The 16,898-nt window shown below is 48.3% G+C and overlaps 1 protein-coding gene across 1 annotated transcript; it reads left to right on the forward strand.

Annotated features, from left to right (window-relative positions):
- The first annotated feature begins 2,742 nt into the window (after positions 1-2,742).
- Positions 2,743-16,518, forward strand: LOC120944951 (galectin-1-like). Its single transcript, XM_040358727.1, has 4 exons — positions 2,743-2,850; positions 6,843-6,898; positions 11,206-11,377; positions 16,164-16,518. The coding sequence occupies exons 1-4, from the start codon at positions 2,839-2,841 to the stop codon at positions 16,305-16,307; spliced, it is 384 nt and encodes a 127-aa protein (XP_040214661.1). The 5' UTR covers positions 2,743-2,838; the 3' UTR covers positions 16,308-16,518.
- The last annotated feature ends 380 nt before the right edge of the window (positions 16,519-16,898 follow it).

Here is a 16,898-nt window from a genome sequence, read left to right on the forward strand (position 1 = left end):
GTCACTGTGCATTCATACACCATTCACATGGACCTGGGATCACTTCCCCCTGGTCCTGGGGATCCCTAATCCACCAAAATTGAGGGTGACACCCTTTTTCACCAGGAATGTCACCCCCACATTCATACATCATTCACACACATAAACCAAATCATAATCACAGTATAATAAAAAAAAGAAAAGAAAGTACAACCAAAATTAACGGCGGCGTCGTGAGCTACGCCTGGGCCGGCCACAGGCACGGCCACGGGGGGGGGGAGGGAGGCAGGGGAAGGAGGAGCCTCATGGAGGGGGAGGCAGGGGAAGGAGGATCCTCATGGGGGGGAGGCAGGGGAAGGAGTAGCCTCCCCAGGTGACTGCCCACCTGCTGGCCTGCCCTCCAAGGCCACAGCGATCCTGGTCAGGCCCAGAGTGAGGGCAGCCGTATTGGCCCGGACAGCCTGGGTGTTGTCCTGGACAGCCTGGGTCAGGCCACTAACCTCAAGGGCCACGCCTTTTGTGGCGGTCTGCAGCTCTGCAAAACAGTTTATAAGGGCCAAACAATTTGTGCTGACCTCACTGACAGACTCATTGATGGAGGCCAGGCTCTGCTCCACCTGGGCCAAAGTCTGGCTGACCTGACCCAGATGTTGGGTCTGACGGAGCTGGTCCTTCTGCAGACTTGCAGGCGCGAAATCGGCCACCCCCCTGGTCTTCTGGGTGGCCTTCCTGCCTGCAGTTGAGGCTTGTGGCCTGGGAGGAGATGAGCCCCCTGGGGGGGCAGCACTGTTGGTGGAGGAGTGGGAGGGACTACCCCTGATGGTGGCCTGACTGCCTCCAGATGAGGCTTGTGGCCTGGGAGCAGGGGATTACCCTGGGGGGGCAGCCCTGTTGGGGGAGGAGTGGGAGGTAGTGTCAGGCGCAAGGGAATCATGATCCCAACACATCATCACTTCTCGGGCAATGTCCATCCGGTCATCCTCAACCTCCCCCCTCATCCTCCTCCCCCTGAACCTCCTCGTGAGGGGAGTTGTGGCCACTCCCCTGCCCTGGGGACTCCTGCCCTTCTTGGGGCTCCTCAGCAGCCTGTTGTCCTGGGGGTGGTGCAGCCTGGCCTGATGGCCCAGCAACCTCCTGGCCATCTGTGGAGGACACAAAACATACACAGGTTGGAGGATCCACACACTTGGCACATATTCCCTTCCCCCACCCACACATGCTACTCACCAGATGAAAATAAAAAAAACTTACCTGTCCTCACAGGATCATCGGATTCAAAGCCAGGCAGGCCCACCACTTGCTGGCTGTGGAAGTAACGGGCCACAGCAAGCTCCTCCTCAGTCCACCTTACGGAGCAGGGTGGCCCTCCTCCAGTGCCCCTGGCATGGGCTGCTTGCTTGGCCATCTTGTCCTTGACCAAACTCCTCAGATCATTGATCTTCTTCTGAATCCCACTGGGGGTCCCCGTCTCCCCCCCCCCTCCGCATTGATCCGATCCGTTATCTCCTGTATTATTGCCCTCTTCCTGGCGTATGTTTAAGCTGGCGTAGCGCAGCTCATTTGCACTACGCCAACGTAAAATAGAGAGGCAAGGCCAGTATTCACAAAGCACTTGCTCCCTAAGTTACGTCGGCGTAGCGCAAATGGGCCGGCGTAACCACGCCTAATTCAAAGTAGGCATGTAGTGGGCGGGCTACATTTAAATTAACCGTGACCCCATGTAAATGAGGGCCGTTTGTACGGCGCATGCGCGTGCATGCTCAGAATCACGTTGCAAATACTCCCTACGTAACGACGTCGGCTCAATGCTTTCAACGTGAACGTAACCTATGCCCAGCCCCATTCACGTACGCTTACGCAAACGCCGTCAAATACGTCGTCCATACCTTGCATGGGCTGCGCCTTCTTTTTGGTGGTTTATCTTTACGCCGGCGTATGTCTTACGTAAACGGCGTATCTTACTGCGACGGGCGTACGTACGTTTGTGAATCGGCGTATCTTAGACGCGTAAATCCACGTACACGCCCCTAGCGGCCAGCGTAACTATGCAGCTAAGATACAACGGCGTAGGAGACTTACGTCGGTCGTATCTTAGCAACAGTGAAGTGTATCTCAGTTTAAGAATACGCTTAAAGATACGACGGCGCTCATTCGGACTTACGACAGCGTGTCTACTGATACGCCGTCGTAAGTCTACCTGAATCCGGCTAATAGTGTGTGACTGTGGGGGGGACATTAGAGTGTAAGCTCCTCTGGTACAGAGACTGATGTGACTGGCTCAGTGATCTCTGTACAGCACTGCGGTATTTGTCAGAGATATACATTTTGGTGTGTTGTTTTTCGTGTATAGGGAAATGAAATGTCAATGTCTTTGTAATCCTTCTGTTCCCAGACAGCTTTGTGCTGCCATCAGTGTCGGGACAAGATCATCCAGTGCCCAGGGCAAAGATGCCAAACTGTGCTCCCCACCCCCTTCCCTTAGGGCTAAGGTCAGGGCACCCCTATCCCTGCAAAAAAAACATTGCACCAAAGGGCAGCCGACCCTCCTGCCCACCTCTCGTTGGATGGCTCATTTTCTGAGAAGTAGGGAGAGGGGGAAGAAAGGTCACTTCTCAAAATCACTTCTCTAAAACTTCTACACAATGACCGAAAGTTGCAATTATTTACTTACTCAATGTGCTGATTTCAGATGTAGTGACTCTCTTATCGCGGGGCCTAAGGCGATTGCCTAATTAGAGAGCCGCCTCTGCGGCTGGGATCACTGGGCGGGGTCATGACTGGTTCCACCCTCAGCAGACCTCCTATATATTGAGGGGTAGAGGCGCACCTTTTCACAAAATTCTCTGACAAGGAAGCAGGATGGCAACTAATGTGAGTATGAGCTCCGATAGAAGCTGCAAAAGCTAAACATTTGGGTTCTGTGGGCTGTAAGCAATGGTGGGTATAGTGCTGCTGGGAGAGGGCAGTGGTGGGTATAGTGCTGCTGGGAGAGGGCAGTGGTTGGTATAGTGCTGCTGGCAGAGGGCAGTGGTGGGTAGGGGGTTGCTAAGTGTGGACATAGGTTGGAGGGTGTGGGCATAGGTTAGTATAGGGTTGCTGGCTGTTGGTAATGATGGGTATAGTGTTGCTCTGTGGGGACAGTGGTAAACATAACATTGCTGGATGTGGGAATTGGGTGGTATAGTGCTAACGGGTGGGGACATTGGTGGGTATAGGATCGTTGGGTGTGGGTAGTGGTTGGAATAGTGTTGCTGGGTATTGTCAGTTGTTGTATAGGGTTGATAGGTGTTGGCAATGATGCATACAGTGCTGTTGGGTGTGGGTGGTGGTTGGTATAGTGTTGCTGGGTGAGGGCATAGGCTGGTATAAGATTAATGGGTTTAGGCAGTGGTGGGTATAGGGCTGCTGGGAGAAGGCAGTGGTAGTTACAGTGTTGCTGGGTGTGGGCAGTGGTGGGTATAGTGTTGCTGGGTGTGGGTAGTGGTGGGTATAGTGATGCGGGGTGTGGGTATAGTGTTGCGGGGTGTGGGTAGTGGTGAGTATAGTGTTGCTAGGTGTGAGTAGTGGTGAGTATAGTGTTGCTGGGTGTGAGTAGTGGTGAGTATAGTGTTGCTAGGTGTGAGTAGTGGTGAGTATAGTGTTGCTGGGTGTGAGTAGTGGTGAGTATAGTGTTGCTGGGTGTGAGTAGTGGTGAGTATAGTGTTGCTGGGTGTGAGTAGTGGTGAGTATAGTGTTGCTGGGTGTGGCAGTGGTGGGTATAATGTTGCTGGGTGTTGGTAGTGGTGGGTATAGTGTTGCTGGGTGTGGGTATAGTGTTGCTGGGTGTGGGTAGTGGTGGGTATAGTGTTGCTGGGTGTGAGTAGTGGTGAGTATAGTGTTGCTGGGTGTGAGTAGTGGTGAGTATAGTGTTGCTGGGTGTGAGTAGTGGTGGGTATAGTGATGCGGGGTGTGGGTAGTGGTGGGTATAGTGTTGCGGGGTGTGGGTAGTGGTGGGTATAGTGTTGCTGGGTGTGGGTAGTGGTGAGTATAGTGTTGCTGGGTGTGGGTAGTGGTGGATATAGTGTTGCTGGGTGTGGGTAGTGGTGGGTATAGTGTTGCTAGGTGTGAGTAGTGGTGAGTATAGTATTGCTGGGTGTGGGTAGTGGTGGGTATAGTGTTGCTGGGTGTGGGTAGTGGTGAGTATAGTGTTGCTAGATGTGAGTAGTGGTTGGTATAGTGTTGCTGGGTGTGGGTAGTGGTTGGTATAGTGTTGCTGGATGTGAGTAGTGGTGGGTATAGTGTTGCTGGGTGTGAGTAGTGGTGAGTATAGTGTTGCTAGATGTTAGTAGTGGTGGGTATAGTGTTGCTGGGTGTTGGTAGTGGTTGGTATAGTGTTGCTGAGTGTGAGTAGTGGTGGGTATAGTGTTGCTGGGTGTGGGTAGTGGTGGGTATAGTGTTGCTGGGTGTGGGTAGTGGTGGGTATAGTGTTGCTGGGTGTGGGTAGTGGTGAGTATAGTGTTGTTGGGTGTGGGTTGTGGTTGGTATAGTGTTGCTGGGTGTGGGTAGTGGTGAGTATAGTGTTGCTGGGTGTGTGGGTAGTGGTTGGTATAGTGTTGCTGAGTGTGAGTAGTGGTGGGTATAGTGTTGCTGGGTGTGGGTAGTGGTGGGTATAGTGTTGCTGGGTGTGGTCAGTGGTGGGTATAGTGTTGCTGGGTGTGGGTAGTGGTGAGTATAGTGTTGTTGGGTGTGGGTTGTGGTTGGTATAGTGTTGCTGGGTGTGGGTAGTGGTGAGTATAGTGTTGCTGGGTGTGGGTAGTGGTGGGTATAGTGTTGCTGGGTGTGGGTAGTGGTGGGTATAGTGTTGCTGGGTGTGGGTAGTGGTGGGTATAGTGTTGCTGGGTGTGGGTAGTGGTGAGTATAGTGTTGCGGGGTGTGGGCAGTGGTGAGTATAGTGTTGCGGGGTGTGGGTAGTGGTGAGTATAGTGTTGCTGGGTGTGGGTAGTGGTGAGTATAGTGTTGTTGGGTGTGAGTAGTGGTTGGTATAGTGTTGCTGGGTGTGGGTAGTGGTTGGTATAGTGTTGCTGGATGTGAGTAGTGGTGGGTATAGTGTTGCTGGGTGTGAGTAGTGGTGAGTATAGTGTTGCTAGATGTGAGTAGTGGTGGGTATAGTGTTGCTGGGTGTGGGTAGTGGTGAGTATAGTGTTGCTAGATGTGAGTAGTGGTGGGTATAGTGTTGCTGGGTGTGAGTAGTGGTGGGTATAGTGTTGCTGGGTGTGGGTAGTGGTGGGTATAGTGTTGCTGGGTGTGGGTAGTGGTGAGTATAGTGTTGTTGGGTGTGGGTTGTGGTTGGTATAGTGTTGCTGGGTGTGGGTAGTGGTGAGTATAGTGTTGCTGGGTGTGTGGGTAGTGGTTGGTATAGTGTTGCTGAGTGTGAGTAGTGGTGGGTATAGTGTTGCTGGGTGTGGGTAGTGGTGGGTATAGTGTTGCTGGGTGTGGGCAGTGGTGGGTATAGTGTTGCTGGGTGTGGGTAGTGGTGAGTATAGTGTTGTTGGGTGTGGGTTGTGGTTGGTATAGTGTTGCTGGGTGTGGGTAGTGGTGAGTATAGTGTTGCTGGGTGTGGGTAGTGGTGGGTATAGTGTTGCTGGGTGTGGGTAGTGGTGGGTATAGTGTTGCTGGGTGTGGGTAGTGGTGAGTATAGTGTTGCGGGGTGTGGGCAGTGGTGAGTATAGTGTTGCGGGGTGTGGGCAGTGGTGAGTATAGTGTTGCGGGGTGTGGGCAGTGGTGAGTATAGTGTTGCGGGGTGTGGGTAGTGGTGAGTACAGTGTTGTTATGTGTGGGTAGTGGTGAGTTCTCCATTCAGAACTTGCTCTTTGGATAAAAGAACTATCCTGCTGCTGCCAACCAATGTAACGGCTACCCGAGCTAGTGAGAGGGTATCAGCCGTTGGAGACGTCCTTTTCCCTGGCAAAGTGCGATATGCAAGTAAAACCGGTATCATTCCATCCCCAAGATCCAGAGCGTGAGAGGGTCCCCCATCAAGAACGAGACGAGGCTGCGTTTGAAGGGTCAAACAAGACTGTTTTAATGGCACATTTCACCTCGCTTATATGTGGTTACAAAAACTTACATGAACAATGACAATCTCCGCCCCCCCCCTCACACAGGGGGAGCTTCAATACACATGCTTTGAAATAATGACATTCCCTTGATCCACTCAGTCTCTAGACCGTTTGGCTCCAATCTTACATTTAACATGACTTGATCAGACAATAGAATTCAATTAACCTTTAAAACAATTACACACTCACACATCATCCCCTCGGCATACACCTGACAGGAGGCTGTAACTACACAAAGGAGAGTCCATTAGCTATGCAAAGGGAATATTAGCATTCAGCAGTGAAAGAGTCCCTTCTATAATTAACCCTTTTAGCTCAGAATACAATGTGGTAAATCCAATTGTAACAAGCCATACAGTTCTTTGTAGTCCTCACTGCATGATGGTTATCGATGTCCAGGCAGCATGCATAGGTCCGTTACAACCCCCCTCTCTATTATACAGGGTGTTATAATCACCCCCTCTCTATTATACAGGGTGTAATAATCACCCCCCCTCTCTCTATTATACAGGGTGTAATAATCCCCCCCCTCTATTATACAGGGTGTAATTACCCCCCCTCTCTATTATACAGGGTGTAATAATCCCCCCCTCTCTATTATACAGGGTGTAATAATCACCCCCCTCTCTATTATACAGGGTGTAATAACCCCCCCTCTCTATTATACAGGGTGTAATAACCCCCCCTCTCTATTATACAGGGTGTAATAATCCCCCCCCTCTCTATTATACAGGGTGTAATAATTCTCTCCTTTCTCTCATACAGATTAGACTCGGTTCCCAGGTGGAGGTGGAGGGCTTCATCCCGCATGACTGTAAAAGGTAGGTGAAGATTTTCTTCTCGGCTACTTATTACAAAAGTAGTAAAGTGCGCTCTGTGTACATCCTACTGACCCCCCGCTGGGAATTTGGGGTCCCTGATATAATACCGGACCTCAGATTACACACATTACTGGTAGGGCCGGAGTACATTACATTCGTTTTTTTATAAATATTATGGTTCAGCAATTTTTTTCAGGCACTCTTTTCCCGGGGACCTCAAAGCACTTTATCTAGAGAATAAGCTTAGACATGCATGATCTCTTTCTCTCCTCTTAGACCCCACTAACCTGTGTAGATGCAGGCACTGTGGAGAATTTCATCCTCAATATTTACAGTAGAAAGCACTTCATCACTATCACATACCTAGTTAGAGATCGAAACACCCCTGGAATGGCAACAGGGAGTGAAAGGGCACAAAATAGCAAATCCTTCTCCATCCCCCAGCAGTGACTCAGCAGCTCAGCTTATTTTTACAGCATTCCCTCCCCCCCCCCCCCCCCCCCCCCAGCAGTGACTCAGCAGTCTCAGCAGCAGCTCAGCTCACCTTACTTTGCCTCTGAGAAGTGACTCTGCCAGGGATAGCAAAAGCCAGTTATACTAGAATGGAAGCCTGTTATTAAAGGTAAGTATGGTCCTAAAATCACAATGTATATATGGACGTATCTGCGGGTTACCTGCACTGTGCCATAGACTTCTGTTATTAGCTGCAGGTTTGGTGCACTCTCAGAAAGTGCACTACACCTGCAGGATATATTATAAGTCTATGGCAAAATGCAGCTAACCTGCAGGAAAGCCACAGGTGCACTGCGCTGAACCCAGGGTGTGGGTAAACACCAGAACATCAGTGTGAAAGCAGTCTTAGGCCCCTTTCACACTATGGCCTCGTACACACGATAGGATAGCCAGAGGACAACGGTCTAAAGGACTGTTTTCATTGTTCAAAACCGATCGTGTGTAGGCCCCATAGGTTATTTAACCTTCGGTTAAAAAAATAGGAACTTGCTTTAAAATTTAACCCACGCATGCTCAGAATCAAGTCGACGCATACTTGGAAGCATTGAACCTCGTTTTTTTTTTTTTCAGCACGTCGTCGTGTTTTACGTCACTGCGTTCTGACACGATCGTTTTTTTAACTGATGGTGTGTATGCACGACGGACGACATCAGTCAGATTCATCCGTTAACCTAAGACAACGGTCCTTCAGACCGTTGTCCTCTGGTTAACCTATCGTGTGTACGAGGCCCATCAGTTCAACCCAATCGGACCCTCCATTCACCTCTATCGAGCGGCAGAAGTATCTGTCCCCTTCCGTCTGGGCAGATTGGATGGTCCATAGAGTAAAGTGGGCTGTGTCCGTGTTTGCTCTACATATGCAGTGTGGACATGGGCCTGTCATCCTCTTGCTCCGCTCCTTGTGGCCCCGCGACTGGTTGCCAAGTTGCTTAAGTGGCCCTCGCTCTTCAAAAGGTTGGGCACCCCTGGTCTAAAAGCTCAATTACAGCTTGTTAAGAATATGTAAGTAGCTGTTTGTCCATGTCCAGGCTACAGGATCACTTTCGATATTTTGTGGTAGGGGGACGTGGATTACCAGGACCCCATTTGTTTAGAAATGTTTTTCTAGCAAACTATTATAGTTTTAGGGCTCAAAAAATATTAGCTGGTATAATCTATATGTAGCACCTGGTTACTTCTAGGGTAACCGGTGCTATTGAAATTTAGGGGTAATCAGAGTGTAAGTGACTCTGATTCCAATTGTAACCAATTGTTTAGGGTCTCTGTCTCGGCTTTGCTGTGCTGTGGGCTTATTCTGTTGCACTGGGGTGTTCTTCCCACCCGGTGCTGCATGTGGCAGCAGTGGAGTCAGGGTTTGGGTGCTTTTTCCCAGCAGCCCATCAGGAGGGTTTGGCCTCACTGGGCATGCTGGGAAAGGGTACTTATGAGGCAGACGCCATTTTGTGGGGTCTTCTTCCAGTGTGGCACCCACCTTTAGGGAGGCCGCCTCACAGCGCTCCGGCGTTATGGCCTACCTGGCCGGGGTGTGCGTACTATGCAGTGTTCCTGGTTTCGGGCCTAAGATGGTCCGGAGCAATTGAGCAGGATGAAGACCCAGTGGTCGACTGGGTTCCCACTTCAAAGATCCCATGCGAGTTTAGCTGTTCGATGGGGAGTCCATCTGAGGAGCGCCAATGAGAGGCTGGCGGTCCAACAGGATTCTGACGAACCATCGGGGATCAAGGTGACCGGACACTGAAGGATTGACTCCTTTCAGTCGGTATCTGTGGCGACGTTAAGGAAAAAGGTTCAGTTCTGACATTTATCTAAAAGGGCCTGTGGCAGAGACTTCGTTCTGAGGAGATTCGAGGGTGTTCCGGCTGCTAGGTCAGTGAGAGAGGCCTATCCGGACACGCTAAACCCACTCGGGCAGGAGTGGTGTAAGAAAAGCTGCTATGCAGTGCCGGCCCAAGACATTGTGCTGCCTGGGACCAAGAATGAAATGCTGCCCCCCCCCAGAAAAAAAATTACGCCAACCAAAAGGCCCCCACATTCATTATTTTATATCATGATAACTAAACACGTCATGGCTCTATACATGTATAAAGGAGTATAAAGAGGACCTGTCATGGCTCTATACATGTATAAAGGAGTATAAAGAGGACCTGTCATGGCTCTATACATGTATAAAGGAGTATAAAGAGGACCTGTCATGACTCTATACATGTATAAAGGAGTATAAAGAGGACCTGTCATGGCTCTATACATGTATATAGGAGTATAAAGAGGACCTGTCATGGCTCTATACATGTATAAAGGAGTATAAAGAGGACCTGTCATGGCTCTATACATGTATAAAGGAGTATAAAGAGGACCAGTCATGGCTCTATACATGTATAAAGGAGTATAAAGAGGACCTGTCATGGCTCTATACATGTATATAGGAGTATAAAGAGGACCTGTCATGGCTCTATACATGTATAGGAGTATAAAGAGGACCTGTCATGGCTCTATACATGTATAAAGGAGTATAAAGAAGACCTGTCATGGCTCTATACATGTATAAAGGAGTATAAAGAGGACCTGTCATGGCTCTATACATGTATATAGGAGTATAAAGAGGACCTGTCATGGCTCTATACATGTATAAAGGAGTATAAAGAGGACCTGTCATGGCTCTATACATGTATATAGGAGTATAAAGAGGACCTGTCATGGCTCTATACATGTATAGGAGTATAAAGAGGACCTGTCATGGCTCTATACATGTATATAGGAGAATAAAGAGGACCTGTCATGGCTCTATACATGTATAAAGGAGTATAAAGAGGACCTGTCATGGCTCTATACATGTATAAAGGAGTATAAAGAGGACCTGTCATGGCTCTATACATGTATAAAGGAGTATAAAGAGGACATGTCATGGCTCTATACATGTATGTAGGAGAATAAAGAGGGCCTGTCATGGCTCTATACATGCATATAGGCGTATAAAAGGACCTGCCATGGCTCTATTCATGCATATAGGCGTATAAAAGGACCTGTCATGGCTCTATTCATGTATCCAGGAGTATAAAGGGACCTGTGAATTGCCGGCGGCCACAATGTCTTTTGCGCAAACTAATCAATGTACGCTAATTGTGTGGGTTTTTTTTTTGGTACCAAAAATATGTAGAAGAATACATATTGGCCTAAACTGAAGAAAATAGTTTATTTTTCTAAATTTTGGGGATATTTATTATAGCAAAAAGTTAAAAAATATATATATATTTATAGCACAAAAAATATGCTGCCCCCCTAAAAGTGCTGCCTGGTACCCATGGTACCACCCGGTCCCATCATAGGGTCAGCCCTGCTGCTATGCATAGGAACAGGACTGTTCAAGTACTAAGCCTGAATCTGCAGTTCTTCTTTTTTCACCTCTATCCCCTTCATCACCTGTTAACCGTTTTTACCCGGCTGGGTAATAAAGTGCACATAAAAAGACATTCATTTGTGGACATTCCTTTACTGCTGCTGCGTACATCCTTCACCCCTAGACGTACGGAAAGAGCCATGAGGTAGAACTGCCATCCCAATCTATAACCAGCGGCTCCTTCGGTGGTGAGCGCTACATATATATATATACTTTTTTTTATTATTATTTCTATTTATTGAGATTTTAGAAAATGTAAATATAATTTTGTATCGTGAATTATCATTAATAGTGGCAAAAGTCCCTCTGATACCCGGGGCAGGACCCCATGGTGAATGACTCCACTATTATATCCAACAAGGTCGGCTGAGAAGAATAATTGCTGTTTCTGTCTTTCTAGGTTTTTCATAAACATGGGAAAAGATTCTAATAATAAAGTGATACACTTCGACGTTCGATTTGATTATCTTGCAGACCAGCGCAAGATAGTCTTGAACTCAATGAAGGACGGTGTCTTTGGAGAGGAGCAGAGGGAGGGCTTCTTCCCCTTCCAGGCGGGGTCAGACACCAAGGTACGTCTACACTGGGAGGGGGCGGGACAAATGTTGGATGGGCCAATGTGACATCACTTTTCATATTGGACCCATTGGGGGGGGGGGGGGTTATTTACGAAAACTGGAGAGTGCAAAATCCGGTACAGCTCTGCATGGGAGACAATCGGCTTCTAACTCCAGCTTGTTTAACCGATTGGGACCCGCGCTATAGTCTAATGCCGGCTACAGCGCGGAACCCAAAATCCAAGTGGACGTCAATTGACGTCCGCCCCTTTGCGCGTTCCCCGCGCACGCTCCAGAGCGCGCAGCGGGGAAACTCTGTGTTGGCCGTGTCTCTTGGCCAATTACAGATCGCCGCGAACGGCCAATCAGAGTGGCCGTTTGCGATGCGATCTGTGCGGCCAATGAGAGATGATCTCATATGTAAACATATGAGATCATCTCTCATTGGCCGTTTTACACAGAGGCAGCGGTGCTGTCAGGGGAGAGGAGACCGATCTGTGTCCCTTGTACATAGGGACATAGATCGGTCACCCCCCCAGTCACCCCCCCTCCACCTACAGTTAGAACACAATGCAGGGAATACATTTAACCCCTTCCTCACCCCCTAGTGTTAACCCCTTCAATGCCAGTCACATTTATACTGTAATTAGTGCATATTTATAGCACTGATCGCAGTATAAATGTGAATGGCGCCAAAAATGTGTCAAAAGTGTCCGATGTGTCCGCCATAACGTCGCAGTCCCAATAAAAATCGCAGATCGCCGCCATTTCTAGTAAAAAAAATAAATAATAAAAAATAATTCTGTCCCCTATTTTGTAGGCGCTATAACGTTTGCGCAAACCAGTCGCTTATTGCGATTTTTTTTTTTTTTACCAAAAATATGTAGAAGAATACGTATCGGCCTAAACTGAGGAAAAAAAATGTGTTTTTTTTTTTTTTTAAATTGGGATATTTATTATAGCAACAAGTAAAAAATATTGTATTTTTTTTAAAATTGTCGCTTTTTTTTTGTTTATAGCGCAAAAAATAAAAACGGCAGAGGCGATCAAATACCACCAAAAGAAATCTCTATTTGTGGGGAAAAAAGGACATCAATTTTGTTTGGGAGCCACGTCGCACGACCGCGCAATTGTTAGTTAAAGCGACGCAGTGCCGGAAGCTGAAATTTCACCTGGGCAGGATGGGGGTATATGCGCCCAGTAAGCAAGTGGTTAACCACTTGCCGACTGCACGCCGTCATTTCACGACGGCAGAATGGTGTCAGGAACCATGAATCGGACCGAGACAGAAGTACAGTTAAATCACACTTGTTTATCCACTGCAATACCGGGGGGGCACTCACGCACCTTCCTGCCCAGGCCAATTTTCAGCGCTGTCGCAATTTGAATGACAATTGCGCGGTCATGCTACCCAAATGAAATTTGTATCATTTTGTTCCTACAAATAGAGCGTTCTTTTGGTGGTATTTGATCACCTCTGCGATTTTTTTTTTTTTGCGGAACAACTAAAAAAAGACTGAAAATTTAGAAAAAAAAATAGTTTTTATTTTTTTCTGTTAATTTTTTTGTAAATAAGTACGTTTTCTTCTTTAATTACGGGCATAGATATGGCTGCACTGATGGGCACTGATAAGGTGGCACTGATGGGCACCGATGAGGTGGCACCAATGAGGTGGTACTGATGAGGTGGCACTGATGAGCACTGATTGGCGGTGCTGGTATGAGGCACTGATGGGCACTCATAGGCGGCACTGATGGGCATTTATGGGTGGGACTGATAGGTGGCACAGATGGGCACTCATGGACACTGAGGGGTGGCACTGATACTGATGGTGGCATTGCTGGGCATCACTTTTTTTATGTTGTGCCCATGTTGCCAGTCAGTGCCCATTTGTGGGCACTGATTGGCATCTATTGCGAAGATTTTTTAACATGTGGATGGCCATGGGGTACATGCCTGGCCATCCACATGTTGCCCCCTTCCCTGGTGGTCCTGGTAGCTTCCCTGGTGGTCCAGTGTGGGCATCCGGGGGGGGGGGGGGCTACGCTGATAAACAATCAGCGTATACCCCCCCTGTCAGGAAAGCCGCCGATCGGCTCTCCTCTACTCGCGTCTGTCAGACTCGAGTGAGGAAGAGCCGATCAAAGGCTCTTCCTGTTTACATCGTGATCAGCCGTGATTGGACAAGGCTGATCACGTCGTAAATTCTGATCGTCTGTATGCAATTCCGATGCACAAAAAATCCTACGCATGCTCGGAATCAATTTGACGCATGCTTGGAATCATTGAACTTCATTTTTCAGTGTTGTCACCACATTCTTGGCGATCGGAATTTCCAACATGACTGTGTGTATGTAAGACAAGTTTGAGCCAACGTGTCCAATCGCGTGTACGCGGCATAAGGCTCAATCTGGGGAGTAGTGGAGAGGGGGGGGGGGGCTGTTCAGGAATTGAAGTTTATCACCATCATGCTACACCTCTGTTATGGGGAGACCAATGTGGGTGCTGGGGGTAGTATAATGGAAAGGGTCCAATGTGTGTGCCAGCTGCCAGGGGGGAGAAGTACAAAGGAGCTACCAATGTGCGTGATGGGGAGGAATACAGGGGAAACCAGTGTGTGATTGGGGGGGGGTACAGGGAATGGATATTACTGCTGATGGGTGCTTAGTTTATCTACATTTCTCTCTGGGAGCAGAATTCCTCAGATGCTAAAAGTGAGAAGGCTTAATTCTATATGGGGGTAGAATAGCTGACCCAGAATAATTGTATCTTCATTTACCCCAAGTCAGTCATAGTAGATGGGACCCCTCTCAAAGACACATATGAATTGGGGCCGTGGCTGGGACAGTGGCAGATGGGACCCTTATCAGGACAGGCGTGTATTGGGGCCCCTGTCACAGTATTATTGAAAATAACAACTGAGAGAGTCATAACATTCCAATTGGTATACACACATCAAATGTTAAGCTCAGCCCCCTTTTACAATAAGCCCTGCCCCCTAGGATTCACTGCCCAATGCCAGCGCCTCAGTGCATGGCGAGCATGTGGTATGTGGGTGGTAGGGGTAGGATAATGGAAAGGCTGCCGTATGACATAAGAACAAATTGTGCCGGCCGGCAGATACTAGGAGCCCTTCCTCCTTAGCGTGGTGACGTCACTGCGCGTCCTCCCAGACGCGTTTCGTTATCAATAGGACGTTATCAATGCCGTATGACATGCCAGCTACATTTCTTAACCTTTGTGCCCCCAGAGGAACCCTTGAAAAGTGTTCTGGTACCAATTCATTGGTAGTCGGTGGAATAAAATGCCCCTTACATTGGTGGCCAGTAGTAAGAATGTCCCACTCACAGTGGTGGTCAAAATTCCACTCTTAGGCCTATCGTACACACGATAGGTTAACCAGAGGACAACGGTCTGATGGACCGTTTTCATCGGTCAAAACCGATCGTGTGTGTGGGCCCCATAGGTTATTTAACCATCGGTTTAAAAAAAAAAGCCAACTTGCTTTAAAATTAACCGATGGATTCCTAACCGATAGGTCAAAACCGATCGTTAGTAGGCACGACCATCGGTTAAAAATCCACGCATGCTCAGAATCAAGTCGACGCATGCTTGGAAGCATTGAACTTCGGGTTTTTTTAGCACGTCGTCGTGTTTTACGTCACCGCGTTCTGACACGATCGGTTATTTGACCTTTGGTGTGTGGGCGTGACGGACCATCAGTCAGCTTCATCGGTTAACCTATGACAACGGTCCTTCAGACCGTTATCCTCTGGTTAACCTATCGTGTGTACGAGGCTTTACAGTCAGCGAAAAATATCATTGGTGATCATGAAGCCGACCCCACCAAGTGGTGTTGGGCCCCAGAATGAGCAGGAACCATCCAATGGGAGGTTAATCAGCCACAGCTCAACGGATCCCTAGAAACCTCAGTAGTCACCCCCGGGTGAGAATGGCCGGCATAGAGGGATCACAAACTGGCCACAAGCTATTAAACCAGTCATTGTTCTAGGTGACGAAATACAGAGACCGTCACTAAAACATTCCGGCACAGAAGGCGTCGTATCTTGGCGCCTGATTCAAAGAATAAGATACGCCAAAATTTCTCTAAGATACGACCAGCGTAAGTCTCCTACGCCGTCGTATCTTAACTGCATATTTACGCTGGCCGCTAGGGGCGTGTACGCTGATTTACGCCTAGAAATATGTAAATCAGCTAGATACACCTATTCACGAACGTACGCCCGGCCGACGCAGTACAGATACGCCGTTTACGTTAGGCTTTTTCCCGGCGTAAAGTTACCCCTGCTCTATGAGGCGTACCAATGTTAGGTATGGACGTCGGGAACAGCGTCAAATTTTTCACGTTTTACGTCGTTTGCGTAAGTCGTTCGCGAATAGGGCTGGGCGTCATTTACGTTCACGTCGAAAGCATTGGCTTTTTGCGGGTAAATTTGGAGCATGCGCACTGGGATACTTTCACGGACGGCGCATGCGCCGTTCGTAAAAAGCGTCATTTACGTGGGGTCACAATAAATTTACATATCACACGCCCACATCTTCCACATTTGAATTAGGCGGGCTTACGCCGGCCTATTTACGCTACGCCGCCGCAACTTTTGCTTTGTGAATACTGCATATGCCTGTCAATGTTGAGGAGGCGTAGCGTAAATAGGATACGTTACGCCCGCACAAAGATGCGCGCTCCTACGTGAATCTGGCCCTTTGTCTCTTCAGCCAACACTCATTGACTTTTTATAGCCCAGCAAGCTGACGCCGTGCCGCCTCTTTTCTTTACAGGTTTCCTTCACGTTTGAGAATGACAAGATCGCCATACAATTACCTTCTGGAAATCCTCTCTCCTTTCCAATCCGCTTTCCCATAACGGATATCACATTCGTATCTGTGGAAGAACTCGAGACCAAGTCCATCACACTGAAATGAAGAATCCCGCAACAGAGGAGCCGCCTGTCCTACGTGTCCCTATCCGGGATCTGAGAAATGGTCATAGAGGACAGAGAAGAATTTATTCATCCTCTTTTGTAACCCCCCCCGAAATCCAATGAGTTCTATTGTGTCTGATCAAACCAATCAATTTATTATTTAGTGCTAATGAATTTGTATTAAAATCAAATAAATAGAAAATTAACCAGCACAATATGTTGTCTCACTTATGCACTCAAATAGCCAGATTCAGAGAGACTTAGGCTGGCGTATCAGTAGATACGCCAGCCTAAGTCTGAATGTGCGCCCGCGCTAATTTAAGTGTATTCTGGTAACCAGATACGCTGGGCCATATTCTCAAACATTTCAGGCGGCGGAACGTATGTACTTTACGTTACGCCGCCGCAAGTTTAAGTGGCAAGTGCCGGATTCCCAAACCACTTACCTGTGAACTTGCGGCGGCATCGCGTAAAGTCCACCCGTGTAAGCCATCCAAATTCAAATGATCCAGGCAGGGGGCGTGGATCATTTAAATTAGGCGCGCTCCCGCGCCGATCGTAATGCGCATGCTCCGTCGGGTAAATTACCCGA

Source organism: Rana temporaria, chromosome 7 (genome assembly GCF_905171775.1).
Source record: "Rana temporaria chromosome 7, aRanTem1.1, whole genome shotgun sequence".
Lineage (NCBI taxonomy): Eukaryota > Metazoa > Chordata > Amphibia > Anura > Ranidae > Rana > Rana temporaria.